Source organism: Pleurodeles waltl, chromosome 5 (assembly GCF_031143425.1).
Source record: "Pleurodeles waltl isolate 20211129_DDA chromosome 5, aPleWal1.hap1.20221129, whole genome shotgun sequence".
NCBI classification, from domain to species: Eukaryota; Metazoa; Chordata; class Amphibia; order Caudata; family Salamandridae; genus Pleurodeles; species Pleurodeles waltl.
Window position 1 is genome coordinate 268,685,866 of NC_090444.1, and position 25,153 is coordinate 268,711,018.

The 25,153-nt window shown below is 44.1% G+C and overlaps 1 protein-coding gene across 2 annotated transcripts in view; it reads left to right on the top strand.

Annotated features, from left to right (window-relative positions):
- The window catches only part of CAMKMT (calmodulin-lysine N-methyltransferase), a 1,452,342-nt gene that overhangs the window by 1,242,011 nt on the left and 185,178 nt on the right, over nucleotides 1–25,153 (top strand). For both annotated transcript variants that reach the window (XM_069234007.1, XM_069234006.1), the window contains exon 7: nucleotides 11,631–11,697. In XM_069234007.1, coding sequence (XP_069090108.1) covers nucleotides 11,631–11,697 — 67 coding nt within the window. The remainder of the gene's footprint in view (nucleotides 1–11,630; nucleotides 11,698–25,153) is intronic.

Consider the following 25,153-nt stretch of genomic DNA (forward strand, 5'->3'; position numbering starts at 1 on the left):
CACACCCAGAGAAAGGGGCAGAACTGACCAGCACCATTTTAGGGGTAGACATAGATTGGGGCCCCCACACACAGGCTTACACTGGATATAAAAGTGACAATGTGAGAACATCTCATGAGAATACTCCTGACATGTGGTAGACTGGGAAGAAAGACTGGCCTGCTGGCTGAAGAAGGAATTCTGGACCTGCTTCCCTTGACCACAAATCCCCAGAAGTGACTCCAAGGGTCAGTTGCCTGACCTGTTTGAGCTACAATGATACATCAAGCTTCCAGTGGCCTCTCCTGCTTCCTAACTGAACTTGATCTGACTCCCTATGTAGGCCTCTGTAGGAGTGAGTTCTGACCCTCCAAGTTCTATCCTTTATGTCCTGAATCCATGGTTGGATTCAGAATGTACACCTCCCTGCTCAAGTGAAGGTTTCACCGGACCTGGCACAGAGTGACACAGATAGACTCAGAGCCTCGCATCACAATACCTCACAGCTCCTGATCAGCGACTTCACCAGATCTGGTGTAGCGCGATGCTGACTGATGCAAGGCCTTGCATTGTAGCACCTGCAGCTCCTGATCGAGGCTTCACCGGAACCGACGCAGCCCGAATTTGGGCTTCGTATTGCATTGGTGTACAGCTTCTGATGAGCAATATCGCTGAATCTGATACAGAATGATGCATGGACCTTAATAAACCACACCCTATAACTCCTGATCAGAATTCTGACTGACCCAATGCAACACAACAAACACATAGCTTTGCATTGCAGCCCTGCGCAGCTCTCACACCAAGGACAAAAGGTACTACTCCAAGTGGGCTGCACCTGGTACCGTACATGACTGGCGCTCGATCGTGGTTAGCTTGAATTTATGACTTTGTCCTGGACCAACGTGACCAGATATCTGTGGCTGGCACTATTTTTACCCTATGCTTTAGAAACACATACCTCTGGTTCGACCGATTAGAGTTTTACCATACTGGGGTAATTTTATTTATTAAATTGTACTCTATTTTTCTAAATAGGTTTGGGATTTTTCTTAGTTAGTGTTTTCACTTTAGTATTGTTTGACTGATGTGTATATACTTTTCACATTGCCTCTAAGTTAAACTTTGCTGCCTTTGTGCAAAACTACCTCAGGGTTAAGCACAGGTTTATTTGGTGCCTTTTGTAGTTCACCCTGACAAGGATTGTGTTTATTAATTGAGTGAGGTTCACACCTCTCTCAACTAGTAGCCACATTTGGTACAATACTTTTGAGCACTCAATGAGTTTATAGTTCCAAATGAAGTTTCATATCTTCTTCTGTATAGATTTAACTGCTGTAAACAGAACTTCAAATGGTAGGTTCCTTATTATGTAAAGATTCTGTGCATAAAATGAATCTCTGTGTAACTTATCCAGCCAATCCACGATATTTCCTATTTTCTCATCTATGATGATCTTTGTATAAAGTCTGCACAATTGAGGGATGAATAGAAGAAATAATTGTCAGTTTAGGTGGGTATTTTAATGTCTAGGTAATCTAAGTCCTCTGGAACCCACAGGTACCTATGTGATTTGGCCACTTCTTCACTTGTAGTTATGGCTTTAACGACTCTTATTCCCTTGGACTTCTGATAATTGATTTTAAAGCCTGCCACTGTGCAAAATGTATACAGTTTGTTCAACAGGGCTGGGACTGAGCTATTGTGGTCTGGCAAAAAACAAAGGACATCACCCACAAATGATGCTAATTTTACTTGATCCCTTTGTGTGGAATTCCTTAAATCATATGTTTGCTCATAACTCTCTGTATTAAAGGTTTCATTGACAAAACAGATAAATAAGGGAATAAAGGGCAACCTTGCTTTGTTCCCCTCAACAGCAGTATTAGGTCAGGTACATTGGATCTTATACTTATTTGTGTTGAGAAATGCTACAGATTGGCCAAGATCTTCAATTACATAAGTATAATTTCTGTTACTGGCCTGTTTTTTTAAAATATTCTAATGCCTTTTCTGCCTAGTTGCCTTTTTCACAGTAGACCTGTTTTACATCTAACAATTTGTAAGATGCATCTTTAGTTAATAGGGCTTCTAGTTCACCTTTATCTTGATGCTGTTCTTTATATGCTCACATTGGTCAGGATATTTTATTGTCCAGTTGAGTTATTTCAGTTTCTAACTCCACCTTTCTCGCTTTTGCTAATATCATTAAGGTGGTAGTGTATGAGATAAATTCATCCCCTTTTTAGATCCTTGGCAGCATCCCAAATCATGGCCCAAGAGGCGAGTTCTGTCACATTATCTTCAAAATAGTGTTCCTAAGCTTCATAAATGTAACTTCCAAGGACAGGACCGCTAAAATCCACATCATTCTCCATATTCACTTCTCTAGTCGTTGTCTTAATTTCATTATAACTAGTGTATGGTTATATGGTACTTGAGTTTCAATTGCTTTGGGTAATATTGTTTTGTTAAGCATTGATTACATTGGCAAGAAACCTATTGTCAAATGGGATGTGTGAACACTTAAGGAAAAAGTGTAGTCCCTCTTATTAGGGTTAATGCGAGACATTGATAATGTTAAGGTCTCGAAAGCCTGCAAAGAGTGATTGGGTAATTAGATGGTTGTCAGGAGGAGGTAGATCTGTCCAATCTAGAGTCAAGGGTTACATTCAAGACCCCTCCAATTATCACTTGTTCCTTTGCCAAGTGGGCAATCTAAGAAACAATTTACAAGTAGAGTATTCCTTATTTTGATGTGGATCATAGAGGGAGATGATTGTGTGAGTAATATTGTGTATTAGATCACTTACACCTATCATTCCTCTTTCTTTATCTTTATGGGTAGAGTCCAACCTAAATAGGATTCCTGTTCTGATAAGAATATCTATTAATCTTATTAGGAGATGAGCTGTGGGATGGAATGCTAAGGGAAAAATCTAGACTTCAATCTGACCACTATTTGGATACCACATTCTTCTTTCACCAGTCAGCTAATCAGTTTTTGATGTTTTCATGAGAACAGGAACACCCCTTGGTCTTTTCACCAGGACCGCAATACTCCTCAGACAGCAATGTTAAATGGAACATTTTTTTCAACTACGTTATATAAGCTTACAAGCTTTCTCACCATTCATTTGCCTTTAAGAGATTGCAGTTTAAAGTATGAGTGTATTCATTATTCTAGGGGTTTCTTTGTGTGAGTAGAAACATTTCCAGGGTTAAACAACAACATTTTAATTCAGGTATTGTGTATTATGAAAAATATGCCCATGGAAAGGTCAGAAAACATAACATTTCACATTCTTGAACCTGGTCAGTTTGTCAGAAAATGCTGCTCCAGTTATTCAGACCTTGTACTTGGAACTAGGACTGCCTAGAACATTTATTTGCATTTTAAAAGCATTTATTTTCCTCTGAGACCTGCATGTTAATTATGCATGTTGTTGCATTACTTTTTCCACATTAAGACGCTTTAACAGTTGCTTTGCAGGTTCTACGTTCAGTAGCTTCACCACTTCCTCTCTAGTAGATATGGTCGATTGCTTATTATTGAGGCAAAATATTAATTTGGAAGGCAACCCCCATCTGTATGAACTGATTTTGATTGTAAGTGATCTTGGCTGTTTATATTGCTATGGGGCTCATTATGAGTTTGGCAGACGGAAAAGGTCGTCCACCAAACTCCTGTGGTCAGGTTACTGCCAGCGCAGTCCCCGTCCCACGGGCCAAATTAAGAGTTTCCTGCTGGGTCATTGGGCTGAAACAGAGTTTCCACCTGCTGGCTCAGTGGGAAATCTTCTACTACATTGATGCAGGCTCATAATTGAGCCGGCGGCAATGCTGTAGTGTGTGGAGTGCACTAGCACCCATTGCGATTTTCACTGTCTGCATAGGCAGGCAGTGGAAATTGCAACGGGGCTGGCAAGGGGGGCCGCTGCACTGCCCATGCCAACTGCATGGGCAGTGGCGGGGCCCCCTGGGGCACACTGCCCCGTCTCTGCCAGCCTTTACATGGCGGGGCTACCGCCATGTAATCGCCAGCGGAGAAGGGACTCTTAATCCCCAGGGCAGCGTTACCCTGGTGGATTAGGACTGCCAGCACCGCCAGACCGATGAAGAGTCGTGAACTGGCAGTCCAACTGTAATGTGACTGCCATGGTCATAATGTGGCTGCCAGACTGCCACATTGGTGGCATCCGACCGCCGCCACGACCATGGAGGTCTCGTATTGAGGCCCTATGTGTTTTGCCAAGGTCAAATATGGTACATCTTAAAAGACCAAGAGAGGTGATCTACTGAAGACCAGAGTTGCTGCCTTCCAGACTGCCTCTAGTAGGCATCTGGTGTTAGATTCTTATTTGTTTGATCGGCAGTGTGGACCATATGGACTCTGTCCTACTATATTGTACTAGTGTCTGGGGTCTGTAAGATGTGGTGAAAGAGATTTTGTAAATATATGCCTAGCTCTGCATCTTAGAATTCCCCAGCGATCCCACTGATCCTTAAGTTGTTGCCGCAAGATCACTTTTCTCTGTCATCAGTTTTATCAAGCAGTATCTGGTGACTTTTTTCCAGTTCTTCTATTCTTGCTCTAACTCATCATGCTCATGCTCTTCTTTTGCTGTTGCTGCTTAGACTAATTCTATTTTTTATTTTCTTGACCACGTGGTCAAGATCAAACAGGGTCCTGGCGAAGTCCTGGTTGAGTGTAGACATTTCTTTCTTAAATTCAGCCATTAACAAGCAGATAACCACCTTGCTAGATGGGGCCTCCGATCTTGTGCAGTCTGTGGTGTGTGCTCTTTTGTCAAGTGATGCATGTCTGAAGAGGTCATACCTTACACATGGTATTTTTGACCATGTAGTAGCTCCTTTATGTTTGGGCTTTTTGGGGGTTTGGCCCTTGTGGATGCAACCTGAGTGCACTGGTTGCAGTGTCTGGAGGCCCATAAGTGCTCATTCTTCCCCTCCCTGTTATGAAGACACTCACAACACCCAGGGTTGACATTGTGGCCATTTCAGTCACTCACATTTACTTTTTCCTCTCTCTGAGCATCGTTCCTTCACATTAAACTTTATGGCATAGTATTTGCCTCCAATAAAAGGAGGGAATCCCAGTTACTATAAAGTTCAATATTTGAGCATGCAACGATTCATAATGCATTTAATTTAAACAATGAAGCTATCATACCCCTTGGCATATTAATTCAATGTTTACCAGATTAGTGGAATTTGTATTTCCTTTCTTGCAGGAGGCATTGCTGTGGCTCTCAGTAGGTGTGCGCCACTGGATTGTCTTGATTATCGCACAGAAAGGCATAAGCTCCAAGGTCTCAGGAAGCCACAGCACCTCCTCTATTGTTCCTGCTCCTCTAGAACTCTAGCCATGCCAGCTCTCACCTATTAAACACCCTTAACCAAGTTCTTTCACTGCACCGGGCTGGTGCACACCTCCTCCCAGGGCCATGTCCAGCTCCCTCACCTTCCTTTCTAGCTGGCAGTAGAGTACAGAAGGGGACAGCTGCGTAGATAGCCTGCACATTATCTCGTCCAGTCAGACAGTTCAAGCCACTGGATACAGCGGCTGCCTCATATTAAGTGGAACATCCCATGCTTTGCTCATGATCGGCGTAGCATTTTTCTATTAGATAATCTCATGAGTATACCCCATGAGACATCCCAACCATCATAAAATACTTCAGGGAAATCTCTTTGCCAACATCTCTTAGCTCCATATATAGCCTTTCCTTGTGTCAAGTCCACTGTACACATTTCTAAATCCACACCATCCTTCTGCAATTCCTTATACCCTTGTTCTACCACTTTTTTTCTTAAAATAATTATAGGTGAGCTATTGGGGTCTAGCATCACCTTCAAAACAGCTTGTTGCTGCCATGTGATTAGACTATCCCCTCTGCAGGATACATAACCTTTTCCTGCCATGATATGTCCTTTGTATTCTAGTTCTCCCACAAAGTAACCCACTAATTTAATGAGTTGATCCCCATAAACTAATGGTCTGAAGTCTGGTTTGTATGATTTGATACTACCAGCAAGTTTTTCAGAGTAAAATTTCTTGGGGACCAAAGTTATTTTTGCTCCTGAGTCGAGAAACATTTTCACACTACATCCATTTACATTTAGAATGCCCTCTGGTCCACACCCTTTCTCTTCTTCACACACCCAGAGGACAATTCCCCCCCCTCCCCTGTAAGTCATAATCACATTTATTCGTACCTCCTCTGCTAACCTCCCACTTATTTCACTCTTTTGCCCTTATTTTTTGATTTGCAATATTTTGTGTAGTGGCCTTTAACCCCACATGGCTTGCACACCACAAACCATGCAGGACACTTTTTGTTGTTAGCCATATGGCCCACCACTTCTCACATCAAGCACTTTCCTGAGACCTTCTTCTTTAGACTGTTCTCATGCTTGATCTTACTTACTCTGTGAACATGTTCCTCTCCTGTGTGTCCATTCTCTTTGTGGTTCTTTTTTATAATTATGCCCACACATGATAAGTAATGTTCAATCTTCTTTGCTATCAGAAGTACCTTATCTAATTTAGGGTCATCTCTTTGCCATACCTCATCGCTTCCTTTCTCTATGTTGCACCCCAACATAAAATGGCCCCTGATTTGCTCCTGCACATTCCCTTCAAATTTGCATGATGACACTCATTTTCTTAAAAGCGCCACATAATTCTCCACCGACTCTTGTGCAGGTTGAACCCTCCACCCAAAGTGATATCCCTCCACTATCGTACTGACCTTCGGTAAAAAGTGTTTGTCTAATTTCTTTATGCAAACATCAAATTCATTCAAACTCTCCTCCACACTTAGGGCCAGATGTAGCAAAGGATTTGCGCGTCGCAAACGGCGAAAATCGCCGTTTGCGAGGCGCAAATGCCTCTTTGCTATGCAGAAATGCATATTGCGAGTCGGGACCGACTCGCAATATGCATTTCAGAATCGCAAATAGGAAGGGGTGTTCCCTTCCTATTTGCGATTCGGAGTGGCATGCAATACCATTTGCGACCGCATATGCGGTCGCAAATGGTATCGCAGTTACCATCCACTTCAAGTGGATGGTAACTCACTCGCAAATTGGAAGGGGTCCCCATGGGACCCCTTCCTCTTTGCGAATGGACCCAAAACAATTTTTTCAGGGCAGGTAGTGGTCCAAGGGACCACTACCTGCCCTGACAAAATACCGAAACTAAAGGTTTAGTTTTTTTTTTAAGTGCAGCTCGTTTTCCTTTAAGGAAAACGGGCTACACTTAAAAAAAAAAAACTGCTTTATTGATAAAGCAGTCATGAACATGGAGGTCTGCTGACGACAGCAGACCTCCATGTTTGCGAGTGCCTAGACTCGCTATGGGGCCGCAATTTGCGACCCACCTCATGAATATTAATGAGGTGGGTCATTGCGACCCCATAGCGAGTTGCAGACGGTGTCTGAAACACCGTTCTGCATTGGAAATTGCGACTTGCAATTTGCGAGTCGCTCCGACTCGCAAATTGCAAGTCGCAATTTCCAACTTTGCTACATCTGGCCCTAAGTTATGGAAGTTGTTCAAAAACCTCAGTCACCCCACATACTCTTGCATAATGCACAAATACTTTTTACCATATAACCCACTTCAAAACTGGTTCCCCTGGTAACATTAAAATAATGGAGGAGGGGTTTTATTCTGCATATTATAACACCAACAACCTTAAGGGTTTTTATACTGGCTGCAAAATTTTCAAACAAATGACTGATGTAAATAAAGCCTTACAGGGTACTCTACAGTGTAAATTTCAAGTTAAAAAAATACCTGGTGCCCAACCAGACATGTGACATCACCAATGCCCAATGAGACACCTGATTGCTCCAGTGTCCGATAAGACGAGTTAAACGATGAACAAGTGGTCACAGTCAGTCCAATATCAATCCGTTCAGTACTTTCCTCTACTCTAATTCCTGAAGCAGAGAGGATGGTTAGCCAAGAATCTTCTTTTTCTCATTCATCCAATAAGCTGCCCAAAATATATACTTGTCTCTTTCCTTCGGTTGAGCCAAGGATCAGCCCTCAGTTTCTACTAATGTTGGGAATGTTTTCACGCAACCTTACTTATTCACAAACCTTGTTCATTGAGTTACCTCCACTGTAAACCAGATGCGCATGGCCGAGTGACAACTTTCTCAGAAGCACAGGGTAGTGCACTGGCAGGGCACTGAATAATGCAATCTTGTGCCGTCACCATGCTCCTTTCCTCACAGGGAGGAATCTCAGAGGTGCAGAAGAAATAGCGATCTCACCTGGTCGTGCTCGCACTCCTCCTCGTTCTCTATTGTTTAATAGGCTGTGTGCTGCTTCCGACTAATTGTCACCTTAGGTACCCTCACTTTCCTCAATGACTTGTCAAGTGCTTGATGCTTAGTTAAAAGTTTTGGGGGGAACGCGCCTGCATGATTCAGCTGTGCATATATGCAGTTAATGAAGGTTTTTGAATGCTGAGCATTCGCTAACTGAAATCACAATAATTAGGAAGTAGGTACAACAGCAGTACAACTCACTTCATGTACTAGATGAAAAGCACACGCCAATATATATATTTTTCATGTCTATGTCGTTTCACACCATACGATTCAGCCCTTTCAGCTTAATCAGCATATTTCTGTTAATACAACACTTGAGTGCTCGCAACTTCGACGCATCAACCAATTAGCAGCTTCTCATAAAATTGACACCACTCATTGCGCTTGGCAGAACACCAAGCAATAATAGAGGTTGACTTTGAAAAACTGCCTTAGCGATTGGTACAAATACTGTTCCTCCTCACAGTTGTCTTCTAAAGAGCTTCCTCTTGTCAAGTGTCACCTTCACCTTCGGAACACCGGACTGTAGCAGTTGGTAGTGTTGAGGCATTTACAGTGTCCCTTAGATAGTCACCAATGTGAAAAAGCACTTCTTATGCTTTGAGTGACTTTATTCAGGTTCAGAGATATAAACAGCTCAGCCACTTCACTACTCCATCCTCCTACAACTCCCTTTTTTCTAGCTGCCTTTCTCAGAACCCATATGGATTCTACATTCTATCTTCTACTCTATATCCTAGATGCTACAAAAGCCAACTAATTGTAAGCAATGGGTGGGTTTTAAGCCCACTATACGTTTTTCCTACTGTTCACAAAATACTTTTGCTTACAGTGTCAAAAGCTGTCTGTTCGCAAAACCTAAAAATTGAACTTGTCCCATTGTGTTTGTCTACTCTGACTTCTGTCAGGATGACAAAACAGATGAGTTGACACTAGTTAGGTTTGAGCCTGTTACTTGCACGTATATCACCTGAGGCTTAGTCGACTAAGTTATCTTATCAACATCAACATTATTTGCTTAGTGTCTTAAAATTATGGGGGGTTCAGCCGTTTGACCTCCTGGTCAGGGTCTTTTGCCCTCCCTAGCTCCTCCTCCTCTTGCTGCTGCTGCTGCTGCCTCTGCCTTGGGAACGAACTGAGAGCCTGCCTGACTCTCAGTTCAAGGCGCTCCTCCATCCTAAGTATCTTCTGTCTCTCTCTGTCTCTCTTTACTCCTGCTTTTTTACTTCTGTCTTTACCTCTGTTTTTACATCATTTTTATTTTTCTGTCTCTTTCTTGTTACCCTCTTGTCTTCTCTCTCTCTCCTGCGCTCTCCCCACGCTGCTGCTGCCCTGCCCCCTCCCATTTTTCGAAGTGCTTTTCCTGCCCTCCCGCCTCCCAGCTGACCAGACCCCCACCTCCCTCCCCTTCTTAATGGTTTCTTCAACACTTGCTGCGGAATGCCCCAAGGATCCTCACTCAGCCCAATGCTTTTCAACGTCTACATGGCCCGCTGGCTAAGATTACCAGACAACACGATCTAAACATAGTCTCCTACACTGACGACAGCCAACTGATCCACTCCCTGTCCGAGGACTCTGCGCAAGCCAATAAGAATTTCCACAACGGGATGAGAGCAGTAGCTGCCCAGAGGGAGGCCAGCTGCCTCAAGCTCAACTTTGACAAGACAGAGATCCTCTTGATTGGTTCCACCCTGCCTGGAATGATTCCTGGTGGCCCACCGCTCTGGGTAACGCCCCCACGGACCATGCACACAACCTGGGCATCATTCTGGACTCTACTCTATCAATGACCTGCCAAGTTAATGCTGTCTCCTCATCAGGCTTTCACACCCTCCGTCTCCTGCAGAGGATTTTAAAATGGATTCCCCCAACACAAGGAAGACAGTCACCAACACACTCATCACCAGCAAACTGGACTATGGCAATGCACTATATGCCGGCATTACCAAGAATCTTTAATCAAGACTACAATGAGTCCCGAATGCAGAAGCCAGACTTATCCTGGACATCCCCCGACACAGCCGTATCTCCTCCCACCTCAGAGACTTACACTGGCTCCCAGTCAACAAGCGCATCACATACAAACTCCTGATCCACACCTTCAAAGCACTGCACAGCATAGGACCAGCATACCTCAACCACGCCTCACCTTCTACGTACACAACAGATGTCTCCGTTCCTCCCAGCTCGCCCTTGCAGCCACCCCAAAGATCTGGAAAAGTACAGCAGGAGGAAGATTTGTCTCCTACCTAGCAGCCCGGACATGGAACAACTCAGGCAGACGTCATCACTGAAGCAGTTCAGGAAGGACCTCAAGACCTGGCTCTTCAACTGAGCAGCACACTTACATTCAGCACCTTGAGACCCTATGGATGATTAGCCGTGCTTTAAAAATCCTTGATTAATTGATTGATTTGCACAAAATCTAGATGCAATAATCTGTTGTTGTTTAACACACAAAATGCATTTGGTCCAAGAGGCATTTTTTTTTTATTTCAGTCTCGTTTCTTTAATTCTCAGGAAATTACTGCAAAGTTTGCCCATTTAGGTATATATGACTGGTGCTTGTTGAAACTATAAATGAGTAAGAATGCTGGGCGTACAACAATTTGTTTCTTTCATTTCTTTCATTTTGTGCAATGTTTGTATTTTATAGAACATCCGCACGTCACTGTGAGACCAATTCGCATCAGTTTTGTAGATATATCAGGGTTTATCTGTCGTTCTAGAAATTTTTAGAAACTTGTTATTTTTAAGTGTCATTTTAGGTAGGATTTGCACAGTTCATGTTTATGCCTAAATTGTTAGATATTTTGCATTTTGTATTTGTGCCTGAGGCAATACTTGAACCAGTGCGGTCTTGTTGTAAAAGTTTGTATGAGATTGTAATATTTTCCACGTTGTATCTTGGCAACATGTAACGCTATATATACCATATGGGCAACCGAACAGAAGGGCTGCTGTTTCTATGTTCTGTGACTGCCACACAAAACAAGTTCCAGAATGCAGTGACCCTCGACTATGATGACTGTATTAACTGTACTGTAGCTGGAATAGATAGTCAGGACTACTACAGTTCTCATGCCAACCTAGAATCGAATTCTGGAGCTCATGGGTAGTCACTACAAAGATTGGAGGGTGACTAGTATGTCCAAGACGTCACTCTAGACAAAGTGACTTTTTGCGGAAACTGTCCAATCATTGTCATCCTTTCTATTTTGAAAGAAACATTGTTGTACTCACACCTTACCCATGTTTCCTTAACAACCGATTCACAGATGTAAATGACATCATTAAAAGGCACCAAAAAGAAGGTCTTTTTAAAGCTGGGTCTGTTTCAAGCAGGTAAGATGTAATTTGCACTGTATTTTGTCTCTGTATTTTATTGAATATGAGTTGACATAATGTTTCTGCTTGTAGTTCATTTATTGCATCAGAACCCATATTGGTCAGAACCTGGATACCCTCATGGGTGACAAGCAGCCCTCTACAAATCCACCTTACATTACCTGGCCTCTCTTATGACGATTTTGCAGGAGTAGCGATTAGCAATATGCCCCTTCTGTTTTTGCAACCACATATGATCTATCATGTTGAGAACAGAACATTCTGCATACACCCTTCCTTCATTCCAAAGCTGTCCAAGTATTCCCTTGAAAATGTTATTGTAAATATGCCAACAGAACGATGGGTCCAAGGTAACATTCTCAACTGTGCTATACAAATATATTTAAAAAGTCTCTTTCTTTTCTTCAAAATGGTTTTCGATAGGACTGTGCGCAGGTAAATAAGTGGTGATCGAATGCCTTAACTTTACAACCCCGTGCGTCTTGCGTAATGCATGGAGTAAACTATTAATGGACTTAAAGAGGTGGGCAAAATACATTCTGCAATTAAGAAGTAAAGGACCTGGTTTGCCTTTAAACACATTAATTGTAACATCTAAAATTCAACTGCCCATTGAAATGCAGTGACGAACCAATAAATAACAAGCCACTTGGCACATCTAAAGTTCAACTACCCATTGAAATGTAGTAATAAATTACAAAAAACCTTTAGATGATTTTACCACATCACTTGTTGAATTAAACACTCTCTGTAGGGCAATCTTTGATATCGCTCAGATGTGGTGCTGCGCTCATTCTTATTAACTAATGTTTGCTGTTCCTTATTTGACATATATTTTCGGATAAAATATTACTCAGGAGCAGTGCTTAAAAACGGAAAAATAAAAGTGCAGGTACTCTCTAATTAAAAGTATTACGTTTTTCCCATGAAGTGCAGGTGCTGTCCCCCTCAAAATAAAAAAGGGCCGGTCTCAGTACCGTACAGTACCGGCCCATTTAAAGCACTGCTTATGGGAGGTGCTGGATTGGGAGAACGGGAAGCCGACATTCTCCGTTTACAATCGGAATAGGGACATTGTGGGCAAACACGCAAAAGGTGATGGGAGGAATGCTTGCAACTAGTAAAGGGTCCAGGCAGGATCTACCCCATGAGATTTTTTTAAATTCTTAAATGTAGTCAAATGGTGTATGTTCAAGCATTATTGTCACATACATTTGCTAAAAAACCATAGGCTCCGAAAGGGCATTCAATAAATATTGAAGTACCTAGTCAGTTAAGCCAAACGCTTCCCAGGAGTTGACCCACTTTTTTGCCAAAATATGTGCTCTTGGAGGTCATTGATCACTTCCATTGTGCCACAGCTAGCATTTTGTCTCTCATATGCAATGGGTGACCTGAATGCTAAGAATAACATACAATGAACCAGTGCCAGAATTTTGCCATTGACTGCATCCATACACTATGTGTGACCCACATGTCTACAATTAACACTAGTACGTCATGGCCAGCATGTTTTCATAGCTACTGGCCACCCTCCCCCACCCCCAAGGCTGTGGTTGTCATTCTTAGTGCCAAGAATTAGCTGTAGTATGCCAGTGTCAGCAGCTCGCCATGGGTGCCCCTTGTGCCAAGAATTATGTGCAGGATGCTAGCTCCAGTATTTTGCCACGGGTACCCCTTATTTCAAGAAGTATGTCCAATTGTCAGCACCAGAATTATGTCTCAGGCATTCCATATACCAAGAATTACCTCTGGCGTGCCAGACCCAGCATTTTGCCTTAGTATATCTTATACCAAGAATAACCTCCAATGTACCAGTATTTTTCCATGAATGCCTATAATGCCAAGATTTTCCTCCAAAATGCTGCCAACATTTGGCTAGCGGTTCCTCTTAAGCTATGAATTACTCCCTGTATGCTAGCATCAGCATGTCCTGTATGCCAAATTTACATCTAATTTGCTAGTGCCAGCATTTTGCCTGGGTGCCACTGAGGCCAAAAATAGCCTCCAGTATGTAAACATTTTGCCACGGGTGCCTTCACAATTGAATAATTACTTTCAATGTGCCAAGGCCAGAGAAGACTCACAATCATAAGATACACAGTCTAACTCACTTACATTGACTAACTCATTTTCATTCTCTCTCACACTCCCTTACTGTTGCTCCATTATTCTCTCTCTCACTTCCATGCACTCATTCTCACTCACTCTGTCACTCATGCACAGTCTTACAATGTCTCTCATTCTTCCATTCTTAATCTCCCTTATTTTTACTCACTCATTCTCCATGGCAGTTACACTGTCACTCACTGTTGCTACTCTCTCTGTTACTCTTTCTCACTCACACATACACATGCTTACTCCCACATACACGCTTTACATACACATGCACACACACACACACACACACACACACACACACACACACACATTTCAGAGTTTTGTTTATTTACTACTTTCAGCTGATTGCGCTAGGCCGGATCAAAGCTTCTTCTTCAGCACTGAAGCTGTAACCTGAAGGCTGGAATAAAGGCCCCAGGTGTCAGTTTCCTGCTTTTTCTCTTTTTCCCTCTTTCTTCTCACTGTGGTGGTAGATCAGTAAGCCTCCTGACCCCATCCCACACAGTGACAATATGGGAGAGTGTGAGATGAGAGCCTAGTTAGGGATAGCCCTGTGCACTGCAGGGCTTAAGCGTAAAGCACCCAGGGCTAGGTATGCCAGTGATACTGCTGGGCTTCTCTAATGGGGAGGGCCTGAGGCGTGGCAGACCCCTGGGACTTCACCAGCCGTGGGCAATCTCGCTGATAGCTGTTAAAGGTGCCTAAATCATCCTGTACCAACTATCAGACAGATTTACCGTCTCAGGCTTCATCAAGAGTCAGAATATTCATTAGAGCAGTAGTGAATAACAGGTTATTTTCACTACTGGTATAATGAAATAGGGGCAGAAACAAGGAGGACAGCACCCTAATACCCATAATGTTAATTACTTCTTCAACCTCATCTTTTTTGTCTCCTGTGCCTCCTTAGAAGCCCACCATATGGAACTTAGTACTTACGCTGCTCCTTGTGAGAACTTTCCATCCCGAACTCCAGGCAAGCCCCCTCCAGAAAGGAACACAGGCAACCTAAGATCGGTTTCACACTTGATAGGCCTTGTCAGTGGGATATGACTTGGCTCCTGCAGCGCAGAGAGCAAGGGACCTATGTCTGGGAATACCCTTGACCAATTAGGACATTACGTGAAACAGACAAAAGGTGATGGAGAAAGTCTTTCAAAAAGCCTGAACTACTGGCACTTGCTCTGAGTGCATTTCTAAACCCCAATATTTTCCACCCACTTTGCCACTCTAAACGTTGAGTTGGAATGCCACCTAGTGTGATTGCCAGAGGACTGTCTTTAAGCATTCTTCGTATCAGCTTTTATGATGTAACACCCTAAATTGCCAAGGCTATGGTTAGACGTGGGACTTCATACCTCACTGAGGATTAATAAGGCTGGAACTGGCCTGGGGCTGCTTTTGTTTCCTGTTGAGGAAGTCTCACAAGGGAGTTCAGAATGAGGAGCAGGGCCATTATTGATTTTTATAAAGATGGCCTTTGGCTAGAGTTAAACAGCGAGCTAAAAACAATGGTTGGAATGCTACCCATATTGATAGTGGTTTATATTATTTTCAAGTTCCTCCAAACACCTCTTCTGTGTTTGGCAGTGTAGACAAAAAAAAATCACTCAGTCCTCCTGCTTATTACATACATTCCTACTGATTTTGAGGATGGTTGCTGGTCACTCTGTTATAAATTAAAACATATTACCCTTAAATTCCGTTTGAGATAATGGTTGTAATATAAGGGAGCGCGTGGCTATCGTAAAATGAATGAAAAAGCACTTTATTTTACACTGAAAAGCTGCCAAGCAGTATTTATTTCTGCTTTCTTCTGACATAGGCAAGCTTTGATCATATGTTGTAGAAATGAGTGTTAAATGGTGTGTCATATTAGGTACATAATGTGAACCCCCTTTGCTCTTTACAAGTGAGGTGCCCTCTTTTGTGAGGAGCTTCATCTCTTTATTATCCAGTCCAATTTAGTTTTTATTTTAATGTAAACATATGTTCTTTGTCCTCTGAAGTGCCTCAGACCTCCTGGCCAGACTCCAGCTCAATGTACTCTGGCCTAAAATAGAAAACTAATTTGGCAACTTCTGTTATGAATGTGCTAAAAACCCAGAAGTTGCAATTCATAGATATTTTCTATTTTTAGTATTAATATTACAACCCCAGATATTGGTCGCAATATTTTAGTAAAAGGCTATTCAGATTTTTTGGTTGGCTTCCTACTGGTCAAATGTCAGTCTTACTTTTTCATGCCTGATTTTTGCTTAGTTTAAAGCTGTCAGTTGCCTGGCTTTAAAGGAAAGTCTACACAAAGATGTCATTAAAGTATTGAAACTTGCTCCAACTCCCCCCCACGTGGTCCTATAAAAATAAATCTACAACACGGTTCCAATCAAATCTGGCATCCGGAAGCATGCTAAATGGTTTGGTGCCAACAGTACCAAGGCCCATAATTAGCTATTGGCAGCCCTCAGGGTAGTTTCAGGGATCAGGAGATGGTACATAGCTGTAGGGCAGTGTGCCTAGATGCTCTCATGGTCTTAAAGAATATCATTAGGGAGGAAGCGTATTTTTCCCCTATTGCAGGCCAGTGAGTTAAAGGATAGTAAAGCCTTCTGGGTGACAGTAGACTATAATTATTTGGAGAATATCCAGAAATCGGGCCTTGATACTGCCATCCCCACTGAAGTCTGGGTTGCTTATTTCAGGTATCTCTATTCTAAACCTTTATCTAGGGAAGACCTCACCCTAGTTGATGCTGATGCAATATCACCTCGACTGTCCCCTGGTTTGAATGTCCCTACTTGGCCCCTGGTCATGCCCTCTGTTGGTCTAGGGATCAAACTGAGTGAGGTGATATCAGCAGTAGTCAGTTGCCCGGTCTGGAGAGCTACAGGCCTGAACGGGATACCAGCTGACCTTTTCATGGCCAATCTATTGTTCTGGGCTCTACTCTTGACCAATGTCTTTAATACCATATCAGTAACAGGTCTATTGAAGGGCTGGTCTCATGCAACTATCATTTCTATCTTTAAAAAGGGTTATAAAGGCGACCCAAAATGCTTTTGCCCCATTTCACTGATTGATTTAACCTTTAAAATGATATGAAACTACTGCTGGAGCACCTGCAAACAGGTGAGTGAGCACAATGTGCTCTCGGACCTTCAATTTTGTTTCCCTCCTGGCCTAGGGACAGTTGAACAGTCTCTTAACCTATACCTTTAAATGAGCAAATATACTGTGGCCAAGAAGGGCAAGCTGTACCTGGCATTTATGGACCTGAGTTCCACCTGTGATTCTGTAAATAGAACCAAGTTGTGGAGCATTATGTCATGTGTGGGGGTAGATCAGCATATCATCAAGTTCACATTGAAGCAACTGCTAGTGTGAGGTACGGCCCTTTGGGGGGGTGAACTACAGCTTTTATTCTGGCCAGAGGTGTGTTCAAGGGCTGTGTCCTGGCCCTGTCTCTTCTCTTTATATGTAAATGGCTTTCAGGACCAACTGTTGGAGCTCGGTGTGGACTGATCATTTGTGTGGTTTTATGATGAGCTTGGACCTGACAGTCAATCAGGCCAAAACCCATGTTATGACTTTGGTGCCAGGGAGGAGGAAAGTTATGTTTTCACAGTGAATAGCAACAGAGTTAACACCGTTCCCACATTTTCCTATCTTGGAATCCCATTTGACAAGAACCTTACCTGGGGCCCTTCGAAAAGCATTAGCGCTGCAGTAGTCACAAAATATGTGAAGGCTGTCTTCAATTTCTCTAGCAGGCTAGGCAACAATACCATCAAGGAGCTCATGGCCATTTATAAAGTCAGATGCTGCACAATTGCTAGCTATGGGCAGATGTCTGGGGCCTCTGTGAGCAGGTGGGGCTGGAAATGATTGAGAACAGTTTTATCAAGAGACTTTTGGCTGTGTCCAAATCTACTAGCTCTTTTATTTGCTGTTCTGAGGCTAGGCTAGGGTTTATCCGTGATACCATAAAGTTTCAACTCTCCTTCTTTGGTTTAAGATCTGGACAAGGAGTCAAACCTCTTTTATCCCGGTGGTGCTCACTGATAGTCTGAAGCTGGGTCATTGCTTAAAAATCCCCTGGATCCGGTACATTTGCAACACCTACCGCAGCCTGAGTCTGGAAGATCTTTTCCCCCTCCCCAGACAGCTTGAAGGCTAGTTCCCGAAGCACTTTAGAGAATGTTTTTAGGTAAATGCACAGATGAGAAAGTGTTAGGGGAAGCCGACGTGCCTATTGTCCAGGCATTTATTTTAGAGATTTGCACAACCAATGGTATTGAGCCTTACCTAACATGGGTTAGTAACCTACATCATAGGTTCCTACTAGTGAGGTTCAGATTGAGCACAGCACACCTTCTAGTTGCATTCCCTCACTAGGGTTCCTATTTTGCTAATCTACCCCCATGTCCATGTGATGGCTGCTCTGCACAAAGCATGTTTTACTTTGTTTTTTTTGTAAATTCTGTGTACTCTTGAGAAGGCGTTATATTTTACTTTTTCTTTAAACAGGCCAATATTAGTTATAGTAGAGCCACTTTGGCTCTTCTGCAGTCTCGGATTACTGTGAGGATCTGCTTCTCAACTGCTATTTATTTTCAACGTGCTCTGCGATAGAGGGCATCTGTTCCAATGTAATGAGTTTCACTTCTTTCTTCAACTCGCACTTTAGATATGTATATTAGATATAATAGAGCTGCTTTAGCCTTTCTGCAGTCTCTGACTGCTGTGAGGATTTGTTTCTTAATTGCTATTCATATCCAACATGCTATAAGACAAAGGGCATCTGTTGCATTGTAATGAGTTTCATTGTTTTCTAAATTGCTTTTTATTCTGAATGTGTTTTAATGGTTGTATAACTCTTTTATGATCACATGCTGATCGAATAAAGATTTAAAAAATCTACAACACAAATTGTGTTTGTCAAGGGAGTCCTTCCTCCAACAAGCAGTGCCATACAGAGCACAGAAGGTGGACATTTCTCTTGACCCTTAGTGGGTGTATGTGGGACTAGCTTTGGGAGTTGCTTAAGTGACAGAGGGAGGACAGCAAAAGAGAACTAGGCTGCTGTTACATTGTTTTTCAATAAAGAAAGGTACTCTGGGATAACTTTAGCCAGAAAGCACATCCTTTAGAGAGGAACTTGGTAATTGCTGAAAATAAATCTTGTGTGGAAAAAGTGCAAGGGGTCTTCACCAAATACAGACTGGTTTCACTCTCTCAATTGCCTTGTTTGATCTAGGAGAGAGTTTACTGGACACTAAGGGTATAATAATGGTTGTTTGTGGAAGAATTCATATCTGCCTGATAGAGGGCGAGGGAGTTAGCCTCTTGCTGCCTCCTGGAACACAGGGTGTCAAATTCAAAACAACAAGGTAATGGATGGAATGCTTGAATTAATCTCAGCCACTGGCAGTCACTCGGGCCACATTCAAATCCATAATTTTTTGCCCACTGTGCCACCTAGTTTGCCATATGCAAATCATTCGTGACCCTGCTCCTCATGGGAACAATCCAGCCCGAATTGCCAGGCCAGGTCCTCCTTGAACTGTAACAAAAGCAACCTGGGACCGATTTCACCCTGGCTAGGGCTCTTCAGCCAGGTATAGCTTGGTTTCAGTAGCACAGCGAGGCCGGGACACATATGTGGGCTTATCTGGCACACTTAGGGCATCAAATAAAAAAACAACAAGGTGATGGTTGGAGTGCTTGACTTAACCTCAACCACTGGCAGTAGCTCGGACCGCATCCCCATCCATCATTTTTCACCCACCATGCCACTTCAGTTTGGACCCAGCTATATGCAAATCAGTCTTGACCCTGCTCTTTATGGGACCAGTCAAGCCCAAACTGCCATGCCAGGTCCTCCCTGAACCACGACACAAGCAACCTAGGACCAGTTTTGCATACTTATTGCTCTTCAGCTGGGTCAAGACTGCATCCCCAATCTATTGTTTTTTGCCCATCATGCCACCTCAGTCAGAAAAATGATGCATTGGGATGTGGCCCCAGCGATTGCCCGTGGCTGAAATTATCCTACAGCTAGTACACCTACATACACAATGTTGTGAACTTGCTAGCCACTCTACATTAAGTATAACTCATGCCTTCTCCCTGTACTGCTTATTCCCTTTCATATTACATCACTTATTACATATTAAATGATAGCATTCCTAACAAGACTCATGATGTGTTAATGAAATAATTTATGAGAACACTGCGCATAGTAGAGTTCCAAGTTATAGTTAATGTGGTGTGGCTATTGAGTTCAGAACACTGTGTATGAAGGTGCGCTAGCTATAGGACATTTCAGATGAGGCACAATTTATGAATGTAAGTTGTAACTATAACTTTAAAATTTGGATGGTTTGTGTAGTTTAAGTTGGATTTGTGTAGAAATAATTAATAATGTTTTCTGAACTATAACTAAGCTGTAATCTTTGATTGTTTCATTGAACTTCTGTGGTTTTCTCAATTTATGAAAAATGTTTTTGTAACATAACGCAAAGTTAATCCATCATTGTTTTTCAGAACAGCCATACAAATTCATGTAGAAATGTACCTTTTTATGTAGAAACAGCACAATCTCTATAGTAGTTGCTGGTATTTAGTAGTATTGGGCTATGTTTATAGCCCATTTTGTGTTAGTTTCTAACAGTCACCATAATGTCTATGGTTGTTGTCTGGTATTTAGTAGTATTGGATTCTGTTCATAGCCCTCTTGGTGCTATTACCCAATGACAAAATGCTTTAGTTTTTTTAAATAGAATATATTTACTTTAAAAAGCCTGTTTGTAGCAGCCAGCCTATATTATGTGTATGTCCATTTTGCTATATATATTTTTTTTGCATTTTGTAAGTACTGCAGTACCTCCTAGATACTAACCCAATAGTACTGCAGTACTTCGCGGTTGTTATACAGCATTTCATTAACTTAAAACTCAATCAATCAATCAAGGATTTATAGAGAGCACTAATCACCTGTTAGGGTCTCAAGGCGCTGGGGGGAGCTACTGGTTGTAGAGCCATGTCTTGAGGCGTTTCCTGAATTTCAAGAGGTCATGGGTCTGGCGAAGGAGGAGCGGTAGGGAGTTCCAGGTCTTGGCGGCTAGGTGAGAGAAGGATCTCCCTCCGGCAGTGGTGCGGTGCATGCGGGGGATGGAGGTGAGGGCGAGGCTGGTGGAGCGGAGATTGCGGGTGGGGGTGTGGTAGGTGAGTCCGTTGTTGAGGTAGGCTGGGCCTGTGTCTTGGAGGGCCTTGTGTGCGTGGATGAGGAGTTTGAAGGTGATCCTCTTTGATACTAGTAGCCAGTGAAGGTCTTTGAGGTGGGGGGAAATGTGGTAGTGGCGTGGGATGTCCAGAATGAGGCGGGCGGATGCGTTCTGGATTCTTTGCAGCTTTGTTAGGAGTTTGGTTGTTATTCCTGCATATAGGGCGTTTCTGTAGTCCAATCGGCTGCTGACCAGGGCATGGGTGACAGTTTTCCTGGTATTCTATGGGAATCCACTTGAAGATTTTGTGGAGCATGCGGAGAGTGTTGTAGCAGGAAGAGGAGATGGCATTGACCTACTGAGTCATGCTGAGTGTGGAGTCCAAGATGAAGCCTAGGTTGCTTGCGTGGGTGATGGGTGAGGGTGCGGTTCCTAGGGAGGTGGGCCACCAGGAGTCATTCCAAGTTGAGGGGTTGGTGCCAAAGATGAGGATTTCTGTCTTGTCTGTGTTTAACTTGAGGTGGCTTGATTCCATCCAGCTGGCGATGGCGTGAAGTCCGTTGTGGAGGTTGTTCTTTGCAGTTGTAGGGTCTTTCGTGAGGGAGAGGATGAGCTGAGTGTTGTCTGCGTAGGAAACTATGTTGATGTGGTGGGCTTGTGCGATGTTGGCGAGGGGGGCCATGTAAATGTTGAAGAGCCTGGGGCTGAGCGAAGATCCTTGGGGAACGCCACAGATGATTCTGGAGGCTTCTGACAGGAGCGGTGGGAGGCGGACTCTCTGGGTTCTGCCTGAGAGAAATGAGGAGATCTAGTTGAGTGCCTTGTCGCGGATTCTAGCGTTGTGGAGGCGTGTGCGGAGAGTGTGATGACATACCGTGCGGAGAGGTCCAGGAGGATGAGTGCTGCTGTTTCTCCTTCGTCGAGCATAGTCCTAATGTCGTCTGTGGCAGCAATGAGTGCAGTCTCGGTTCTGTGGTTTCTGCGGAATCTGGATTGGGAGGTGTTGAGTACCTTGCTGTCTTCCAGGAACTGGGATAGTTGGCTGTTTACGATTTTTTCGATGACCTTGGCTGGGAAGGGGAGGAGGGAGATCGGCCGGTAGTTCTTGGGGTCATCTGGGTCGGCCTTTGGTTTCTTCAGCAGGGTGTTGATTTCTGCATGCTTCGATCTTTCTGGGAAGGTGGCTGACTCGAAGGAGCTGTTGATGGTTTTGCAGAGGTGGGGGACGATGATGATATTTGCCTTATTGAAGATATTGTGTGGGCAGGGGTCCGATGGTGATCCGGAGTGGATGGAGGCCATGATGGTGGCGGTGTCCTCTATGTTGATGGGGGTCCAGGTGTGGAGGAGGTGGGTGTTGCTTGGAGCATTGGGTTCTTGGGTATTTGTAGTCAGCTGGTGGGTCTGGGGTTTGAAGCTATTGTGGATTTCTTCTATCTTTCAACGGAAGTGGTTTGCCAGTGAGTTGCAGAACTCCTGTGATGGCGGGGGTTCGTTGGAGCAGGTCCTGGGGGTGGAGAGCTCATTGATGATGCCGAAGAGCTCTTTACTGTTGTGAGCATTGGCGTCGATGCGGTTTTTGAAGTGGGTCCTTTTGGTGGTGAGGATCAGTTGGTGATGTTTGCGTAGGGCATCCTTGAAAGCGATGTGGTTGGAGTTGGTAGGGTCAAGGTGCCAAGTTTTTTCCATTCTGCGACATAGCCGTTTGGATTCCTGTAGTTCTGGGGTGAACCAGCTGGCCTTGATTCGGTGGGAGGTGTTTGGTTTTTTTTTGCGGTGCGAGGGTGTTGGCACAATCTTCTATCCACCGATGCAGGTTGGTGGTGGCTGTGTTGGGGTCCGGAGTCCCAGGGGGTGGGGCCCGGGCGAGAGTGGAGATCAGTTGATCCGTTGATATTTTGCTCCAGTTGCGTCGGGGGGGTTGTGTGCGGTAATGGTGAGTGACTGGTTTCTGGTAGGAGAAGTGGATGCATCAGTGGTCTGTCCAGCTGAGTTCGGTGGTGTGGCTGAAAGAGACGTGGTTGCTGGCTGAGAAGATGGGGTAGAGTGTGTGGCCTGCGGGGTGGGTGGGTGAAGTGACGAGTTGCTTGAGGCCGAAGTTGGCGAGGTTGTCGATTAGGTTGGTGGTGTTGATATCGTAGTTATTTTCTAGGTGGAAGTTTAGGTCACCGAGGAGGACTGTAGTCTGTTGAGGCGAGGGCTTGGGAGCTGATGGCGTCGGCGATGTCGTCGCAGAACTGCGGTCTGGGTCCAGGGAGTCTGTAGACCAGTGTTCCTCTGAGTGTGTTGTTGGCGTTGATGTGGATTTTGAAGTGGAGGTGCTCGGCGGAGTTGATGGTATTGTGGGAGTTGGTGGAGACTCTTATGGTGTTTTTGTGGACTATGGCGATTCCTCCTCCTGGTCTGTTGATTCGGTCTCTTCTGGTGATCGTGTAGTTTTCTGGTATGGCTATGGCTACGTCTGGTTCCGAGGCCGAATTCATCCAGGTTTCGGTGAGGAATGCGACATCGGACGAGGATGTGGTCAGGAGGTCCCAGAGTTCAATTGCATGTTTGTGGACGGAGTGGGTGTTAAGTAGGATGCATCTTAGGCGGTTGTCTGTTTTGATTTGGAGTTTGGAGGTTAGGTTGCAGGTGAAATTGCAGGCTTTGCAGGAGAAGGGTCCTTTGGTGCGCCCTGGCAGTGTAAAGGTGTTCGGTGGCGCGGGAAGCGTGTTGGCCAGGGGTCTGGCCCTAAGCGCGGTCTTGTCGTGGACGGGGCCAGACGGGCTTGCCTTTGGCGCGCCTTTGGTGTGCCAGCGACGCACCCGCTGCGCTGCGGCCGGCATAAGAGGGGAGGTGGGAGGGAGTGGCAGCTGGGAGGAGGAAGGGAAACCTCCAATGGGAGTGCGGGGGCGGGGGCAGCAGGAGTCAGGAGCAGGAAGAGCTCTGAGGAGGAGGGAGGGGGACGGGCCGCGGGGAAGCAGCAGCACGAACCTTCCGGGAGAGGAGAAGCCAAGAAGCCCAAACAAGCCCAAAACAATGGCAGCACTTACCGGAGCAGTGGTGAGGAGGAAGCGACCTGCCTGCAAGGATGCAGGGTCAGAGGTCGCCAAAACTCCATTATAGGAAACAAAGTTTACACCCATTTTTCATCATTTCCAGTGAGATCTTCAAAGGTGAAGGTTGTGTTGTTTCCCAGAGGGAAAATGTTGTGCACCAAACCCTCCTATGACACTTTTCTTCATTCTTATGGTGCACCAACAAGATCCTGTTGTGCTTCAGGAGGAGGAGGAGCAAGAACAGTAAGAGAAGATGATGCAACAGGAGGTGAAGCAGAGGAAGAAGCTTAAAAAGTATATTGTCTGGCAGTTTTTCTCCTCACCAGCTGGAGAACTGCAACTTTTTTTAAACATAATTGCACGTGGTAAGAGACAGCAATACTCTTTTGGGATGACGAGAATGTGCAAGCACCTGGAGCCGATCTACTCAGCCAAGTTGGCTTGGGACGAAAAAAGCAATGAGAAGTAGTTGCAAGGGGCTGCAGCAGCAACATTGGCAGTGGCCTCTTCTTCAGACGTTGCAGCATGTTCAACCGCTTCAGCATCCGCAGGACCTTCACCACCACCCACTTCCATCAGTCCCAGCATCTGTACTTGCTCCTGGTACCATGGTGCCAGTCCACTTACCGAGGCAGGATTGACCAGTATGCCAGTACTGCAGCATATTGTCTGCTGTGCCATACAGTAATTGTTGTGGGAGAGAAAGATCTGAACATACAGTGTGAGCTGGTCATGGCTCACCAGTGTACTCCCCAACATCCTTATTTTTTCCCTTTGTTGTCCTCTTGTTTCCTGTTCATTTTTTTGTTGGTTGGTCATGTTGACCTGTAAAAAAAAAAAAAGAAAATTTGAGAAAAAAGTACATTATTTTTCAAACTAACTAAATAAAAAAAGAGCTTGTGCTAATATTGGCCATATTTATTTAGGTATCCAAAATACAGCATTGTAATTAACATAGAGATAAAAGGTAAGTTTGAGGTAATTTAAACATGTGCGTTATGGAGTCTTCATATTACATTGTACATTTGTAAACAGTTCTACAGTGATATCTGATTGTATTTAGAG